General features: G+C 56.9%; 1 protein-coding gene across 1 annotated transcript; it reads right to left on the bottom strand.

The window, feature by feature from the left end:
- Positions 1 to 5,604: 5,604 nt before the first annotated feature.
- LOC112460594 lies at positions 5,605 to 7,479 on the bottom strand. Its single transcript, XM_025025356.1, has one exon. The coding sequence runs from the start codon at positions 7,477 to 7,479 to the stop codon at positions 5,605 to 5,607; it is 1,875 nt and encodes a 624-aa protein (XP_024881124.1).
- Positions 7,480 to 7,687: the final 208 nt, after the last annotated feature.

The raw sequence follows: 7,687 nt of genomic DNA, 5'->3' as shown, positions 1-7,687 counted from the left end.
AGGGTGCGCGATTGGTCGGTCCGTGAGGACTTGGAATCCATGTCGGATCATCTGTATATCTCTTTTGTGATTGCGGACTCTCTTTCTCGACGTATAGCGCCACCACTTCCTCGAAGGTGGAATTTCAGGAAGATGGACGTCGGGCTTTTCCAGGAAGCCATAGAATGGAGGTGCGCAGTCACTCCCGGTGACCCGGAATATTTTAATAGAATTGATCCAGACAAGTGGATTAACAATTGCATCCACGATGCTTGTCAGGCTGCGGTCCCTCGTCTACGCGCTGCTAGAGTAGACAGGGCCCATTGGTGGAACGAACAGATTGCGCGCTTGAGGACCGAGGCTATCGCCGCGAGGAGGGCCTGGACCCGTGGTAGACGTAAAGACTCTCCGGTGGTGTTGGAGGCCAAGAGGATTGCGTACATGGCTGCCACGCAGAATCTGAAGCACGAGATCCAAAGCGCTAAGTCGGTTGCATGGCAGGAGCTCATCGACACAATCAGGGATGATCCGTGGGGTCTCCCTTACAAGTTAGTTATGGGTAAACTCAGGAAGCCCACTCCCGCGCTCAGTTCCATCCTTGAGCCGGAGGTGTTGAGCCGTCTGCTAGACGATTTATTTCCTCTTGGTAGGGAGCTTTCCCGGGTCGACCTAGGGGACTGTGAGACGGGGAGAATTCCAATTACTTCTGACGAGGTGGAAGAGGCAATCGCAGCCAAGAAGACCACAAGCACGGCACCTGGTCCCGATGGTTTCAAGGCGACCGTTCTTAAAAAGTTGCCTCCGTGCATGATACATCGACTAACTACCAGTTTTAATATCTGCATGCAGTCCGGGGTTTTCCCATCTAATTGGAAGGTCGCCGACTTAGTCTTGATTCCTAAGGGGGATATTCCACCTCGCGGTGAGGTCCCTAAAGCTAGGCCGATCTGCCTGCTGAACGAGACGGGTAAAGTTTTTGAGCGCGTCATCTCCAATCGCTTGGCCGATCACCTTGAGCGGAATCCCAGATACGACCTCTCGGCTAACCAGTTCGGCTTCCGTAAAATGCGTTCCACTACAGACGCTCTTTTTCTTGTGAAAAATATAATTACCGAGGCTCGCGCAAACGGTCAAGTTGTTCTTGCCGTCTCATTAGACATAAAAAATGCGTTTAATTCTATAAAACACTCAAGGATCAGATCTGCTTTGAGGAACAAGCGTCTCCCGAAATATCTAAGACGTATTATAGAAGACTATCTGAGAAATAGAACCATCAGATACATTTCGTCGGACGGTACCAAGCGCACCAGGCGGGTCAACAGAGGGGTTCCCCAGGGCTCGGTGCTGGGTCCTCCGCTTTGGAACCTGGGTTTCGATCAGGTGCTGCGTACCCTGCTTCCGGGCGATTCTCACGTCGTGTGTTACGCCGACGATACTCTGTTGCTGGTGGCTGAAGAGGATTTTGATTCCGCATGTGCTCTTGCGTCAGAATGTCTGGACAGACTTATGATAAACATAAGAGACCTTGGCCTGTCTGTTTCTTGGCCCAAGACAGAGGCCGTATTCTTCGGTCACTGCCCCCGTAATTCAGTTTTCGCTTATGAGGGACAGAACATCAAAATCTCGACCAACATGAAGTATCTCGGAGTTATAATCGATAAGAACTGGGCTTTCAATGCACACGTGAACTACGTCGCCGAGAAGATTTCGAGGGTGAACCGGGCTCTGTGCGCGATCCTACCGAATCTCAGAGGGCCGGTGGAAAACAAACGCCGCTTATATTACTCTGTGGCAACATCGATCGCACTCTATGCCGCCCCTATCTGGAGCGAAGAGTTCTTAGCTTCCGAGAACAAGCAGAGATTGATGCGTCGCGCACTTCGCCTCTCGGCGCTGAGAACCACAATGGCATACCGCACGGTTTCATATGAGGCGGCCACGTTGCTGGCCCGGGTCCCGCCCCTTCACTTGTATGCGGAGTTCCTAAAGAGAACGTACCTTCGTCATCGTAGAATGAAGGAGAACGGTACTTATAACGAGGTGTCGGCCCCTGCCGTACGTCAGGAGGAGTGGGACGCGCTGCGCGATCAATGGCGCGCTCATGTCACACGCGCCAATCTCCCCGGTAGGAGAACTCGGGAGGCTATCGCTCCTAGCTTCGATGATTGGTTGGATCGCAGTGCCGGCTTCCTTACATATAGGATTACACAATTCCTAACAGGGCACGGATGCTTCGGCACCTACCTGAACAGAATCGGTAAGGAGGACTCCCCAATATGCCGGTACTGCGATTCGGAGGAAGACACGCCGGAGCACACCTTGGAGGTGTGTCACTTCTGGGCTTTGGAACGTGGCAAGCTCACCGCTGTTATCGGACAGGACCTCTCTTTGAGGAACATCATTGCAAGAATTTCTATCTCTAAAGAACGATGGAACGCGTTCTCGGTTTTCGTCGAACGGGTTCTCCAGCGTAAGGAGGAGGACGAGCGAAGAAGACAGCAACAGGCCCTCGATCAGGGATAGTCGCGTTACTTGCGTTTTCATGGCGGCCTTGTTTTTGCGTACGGTTATCTCTGTGTGCGATTTATTTATTCTCTACGATTTATTTATTTACTTGCGTGCGGACGGGGTTCTCCTGTCGCTCCTGGTTTGCTCGGGCGCGGGCCGGTTCTCGCTCTCCTCCTCCTGGGGTCCGGTGCGTCGCTTCTGCGACGTTCCCGGATCCCTGGGGGGTGGTGGGTGGAGGGCGGTCGGCGTGCAGGTTTCCCTATGGGCGGCCGGATGGCCCTGTAACTTAGAATAGTATCAGTTTGTATATACACAAGCATTTCGAATTGTCTTTTCTGGGAGCTCCGCTGCGATGGGTCGGGGGTTCCCTGGGGGTCGGTCGCCCGTGGTCTCGCCGCTCACCGCTGTGCTTGCGGGGCTCCGGCCCCACTGCTCCGCTGTGGGTTTGCCGGAGGCCCCGTTGTGGCTGCGGGGTGCGGGTGGTCGTCCTTCGGGGTTTCCTCGGCCTGCGGCGAGGCTCTTGGAAACTTTTCTCTTTTCGCGCCCCTCCCTCTCCCTCTCCCCCCCTTCTGGGAGGCCTGGGGGCGGGACGGACGCGATCCCTACTATAGCCGTTATAACGGCCCGTGATGCGGACTAAGTCCGAATGTTTCCCGGTGTTGGGTTTATGTTAACCCTCAATGTTAACGAGCGCTGCTCGTGTTTTGATTTTGTGTGGAACCTCTCTCCGGGTAGGGGGGTTCCTGTTCGTTTGGTACGTGCATGTCCTTTGGCCCTGTGCGTTCTTCCTAGGGACGTCCATGATTCCCTATGGAATGGCCTCGCAGCCAATGAAGAGCGTCCTCAATGATATGACTGCCCGCGGTCACTATCATGAGGACCTCTGAGGCGGTCGAACATTGGCACTTGTGCCAAATTTTCGACTAGTGCGTCATCCCGGCGGGTTTCGCGGCGCCCCTGTTTGATCCTTCGTGTGATCTTGTCTCCGGTTTACGTTTTCTGTCGCCTCTGCGAGAGGACTGTTGTGACACGTGACGTAATACCTCGAGTCTCCTGCGTGTCGTAACTGTTGTCCAGCGTGCTAAATGTTTGGGAGAGGTTTTTTAGTGGGTGCAAGCCCCACATATCCTGGGGGACGGCCCCCGGTAGAATGCGCGAGGCATTTTTTCTCTTCCACGAAACAAAAAAAAAAAAAGGTTAGGTTAGGTTAGGTTAGGTTAGGTTAGGTTAGGTTGTAACCGGACGGTACTACAGGATGCACGAATCAACGCTACGTGTCCTTAGAAATCAACGGTCGCCACTCGGTTTGACCTTTGAACCACCGAGAAGGTAAGTATCGAACGATCTCTCGAATCATTAATTAGACTAATTCTCTTCTTTTTTCAGGTTCCTGCCACCGCTGGATCATCGCCGTCATCGATCAGGATCAACGCTGCCACCGGAATCCAGGATCAACGAGGGACTTCGAGTGATCGACGCCAATGGATCAGGTAAGTAGAAGGTAAGTCCAATTTAATAAATTTTCGAAATCTTTTACGAAAAGGATTTATAATTTATTCAATTATATTGATTTCCAGTGTTGGTTGTTCACAAAACTTTAAGTCACAAAAGATGTCGGACGCTCGGATACGTGGGCACATACGCCCCGTTTATCTACGACGCACGATCTTATTTCGGTCTAAAAAGGCCGTTCGTCCTTGTATGGACGACTGTTAACGCGTTTCGCGGGCGTTGCCGGTTGTTACGAATGTTGGCGAGCCGTAATTGTAGCACTTGTATGACGATCGCGGTGACTTAGCGCGACGAAACAGAGCGAAGTTGATTACGTGTTATACGCTCGAACATCCCCGACAGACTGCCTCGAGTTGTTTGTCTCGTTCGAGCTCCCCACTATCGGTCCCGTACATCCCCACTCCGACGGATTCCGCTTTCTCTTGCCGGTGACTGCGCATTAGCCTTCGGTAATTTTCCACGAGGGTGCTCACGCCGCTCGCGCCGAGCCCCGCGGAAACCCCCACGCTCGCCGCGCTCGCGCGGTCGCCCCGCCCCGGCAACGAGGCAGCCGCCCTTCACCCTCCCAAACCCCGCGCGGCCGATGACGCCGACCCGCGCGCCAGGTCGCTCACCCCGTCCACGATCCCCATCCGGGCGACCTCCCCGGAGAAGACGTCCGGGCGCAGAGCACCGGGCCCGCCGACGACGCCGACCCCTCCCGACGCCCATTTCGCACCTGGTACTACGTTTTCTGCGGTCCTTCCCCGTGGAAGATGTCCAGGTTGCGAGATGGCGGACGGTTCTGTACCTTTGTTATCGGTCGTCGAATTTCGACGGCGACCGGATATGACCGTTCTCGGGGATGTCCCTGTTAGTCAGGGATACTTATTCCCCGGGGATGACTCACCTGGGGCGAGTTCCCGGACGGTCCGCCATTTCGTCACCCGGGCGGCGGGTCTCATCGGGACCCGGCTTCGTGGGCTCGGCGGTGTGCCCCCATGAGTCAGGGATGCCTATTCCTCGGGGATGACTCACCTGGGGCGAGTTCCCGGACGGTCCGCTAATTTGCGTTCGCGCGCGATTTCCGCCATTCCGTGGCGCGCATCTACCTACTCGAGTCTCGGACAATCGCCGAGATTCTACAATCGCTGATCCGCCATCGCGGTCCATTCTTACGCCGCACGCCGTCCTTCCGTTCCGTAGGTCGTCACAGCTGGTCCATCATGTGATACGGGCGTCTCCCGGTCGTTCGCACGGGAGGCCCCCTTTTCCTGGAAATTGTGATTGGGCTCAAGCCCTGTCATGCCGCCGCATGACCTCCCGTATCCGCGCCGACGGGACAAAAATAAAAATGCGTTGCAAAAGAACTAAATCAATACCTCCTAACGAGGAGTCACGCTGCTTGAGCTTCAATTAACCGAAAAGAAAAAGACTATTAAATAATGGCGCGGCGTATTAACTTAAATCTATCGAGCGCCGGATGGGGTCGCTCTGCGGGCTGTGATCCAATAAGAAAGTCAAACAGAAACGAAAAAAGGAATCGGGAACGTAAAATGCAGCTCCCAGAGTTGGGTCTTTCCTCCGACCTTGCCCCCATCCTCGGAACGCGAACGCTAACTTAACCTAGGTTGGACGTGGCTCCACCTCGCCCGTCTCCGAGCCGCTGCTGCCTTCCGGGCTCCGGAAGGACACCGTCGACCCGTGGTCCTCCAGCTCCTCGTGGGCGCGCACCTCCATCTCCGGGATCTCGGGGAGCTCCGCCTCCAACATCGCCACGATCTCTGACAGCGCGCTCAGATCAGTCGGGACACCAAGCTCGTCGGTCGGTGTCGGGCCCCGTTCGTGGGTCCCCGGGCTCTGGGTAACCGCGACCGTCGCCTCACCCGGCGGTCCCGGCTTCTCTACCGTGCCTTCCACCGGCACGATCGCGCCCTCCGCCTGCATCTGCCCCGCCAGTAGCCGTATTGCCTCCTCGGACAGGCGCCGCAACACCACCTTGGGCTCCTGGGACTGCGCTACGCGAACCGCGCTTGCGCACGGTCGCAAACTCCCCGTCGACTTCGCGGTAGGTCGTTTGATCACCTCGGAGTCTTGCTTCTCGGCGCGGCTCGCGTCTGAATGTCGGCGCTTCTCCACGCGTTGTCTCTCCTCCTTCCTGCGCCTCTTCTTCCGGTCGCGCTCCCGTCGCTTCTCCCGGCGGGCCACGTCCTCGTCATCGGCTTGGCCCCGGATTTTTTCCTGGGCCGACTTTGCCGCTCCCCGCTGACTCACAGCCATCAGCTTACGGCATGTGGCAAGGTCTTTGCCTTGTCCCTTTGGGACCCGCACCTCCTCCGCTCCGTCGGTTTCTCCCTCGGATTCCTCCGACTCCCGGTCGGGTGGCACGTCCACCTGGACACAATTCACCCCGACGCTAATCCAGTGGGGCGAGGGCGTTGGCGGCAATGGAACCTCCGGCTTGGCCGGCGCTAGTGTGCCGCTGGTCGATGGGACTGGCTCGTCCCCGTGCGGCTTGTTCCCATCCTCGGTGCTGGCCTCGCTGTCGCTCAGCACGTACACTCGCCCCGGTCGGGGCACCAGCACCTCCGGTTCGGCTACGTCCTTGGGATCGGTTGGTCGTATATCCCGCGCTACCATTTCGCCGCCGCTATCCTCAATGCGCCATACCGGTCTCCACGCGGGTGGCGCTTCACCTTCGATGATCGTCGGCTCGGCGCTCACCTGGTCGCCCCGGAAGTCAAGGGACAATCGGAACGATTTCCTTGTGCCGTCCGCTCGCAACGGCCAATCCGCCGTGGTGATCACCGTTACCTTCGCGACGTCCGGCTCCCCTCTAACGTCGCTAGGAACGCGGATGTCCGGCATCACCCTGACCATCCGTCCGCCAAATCGATTGCAGTCCACTATACGCTGCAACACCCGTCGTGTGTCGATCATCTGCCGCCGATACTCCTCCCGGGTATAAGTTTCCCCCGGGGGAATTCCATTGACGAACTGCTCAACCCCTTCAAGCGTCTCTCGCAACATCAGTTTGTGCTCGAGGAAACGCTTCCGCGCCGTTATCGTCTCCGACGCCGCCTCGAGTCTCTCGCGTAACTGTTGGAACGATAGTTGTTCCAGGGGAGTCTCGTCCCCCGGGGCAGGTGGTGCCCCGGCAATCTCGGTAGACATCCCCGGAGTGTCCCTTTTCTTCGGCGTCGAACTCCTTGGCGGCCCGTCGTCGCTGCGCCGATCTCCGTTGTCCGTCTCACTCGCCCTCGATTCCCGCTCCATCTCCCGACGTCGCGAACTCTCGCCCGAGCAAAGTTGGTATACTTCGCAAGCGTCCGTCAGTCTCGTACCTGGGTTGCGGGTAGTCGTCTTGCTCGTCTCCTCCTCACCAACACCGTTCGACCGTCCGCACCGCTGTTCGTACACACGCGAAATCTGCCTCTGCTTATCGTCCGCGTGTGATTCACTGCTGCATACGCTGTAATCGACCCTCTCACTCTGGCTCATCGGGTTTAGCCGCGCTAAAATCACACGAAGTTGTGATCGCCGGGCCGTTTCCCGCACTACCGCACTACACGACCCGGTAATCTTCGCGCACTCGCCGTCCCCGCGTCCGCGCTCAATTTTCGCGGTGGCGTCCGACACCACGTTCCGTTTATCCTCGGACTTATCTCCCTCTGAGCCAGTGTCGCGGATCACTCGACGTCTCTTCCGA

This window comes from Temnothorax curvispinosus, unplaced genomic scaffold, assembly GCF_003070985.1.
Source record: "Temnothorax curvispinosus isolate PA1 unplaced genomic scaffold, ASM307098v1 QBEX01010654.1, whole genome shotgun sequence".
Taxonomy (NCBI): domain Eukaryota; kingdom Metazoa; phylum Arthropoda; class Insecta; order Hymenoptera; family Formicidae; genus Temnothorax; species Temnothorax curvispinosus.
This window is presented reverse-complemented; position numbering and strand designations above follow the sequence as displayed.

Coding starts and splice junctions, on each gene's coding strand:
- LOC112460594 (XM_025025356.1), bottom strand. CDS start 7,479: ATGAGCCAGAGTGAGAGGGTCGATTACAGCGTATGCAGCAGTGAATCA.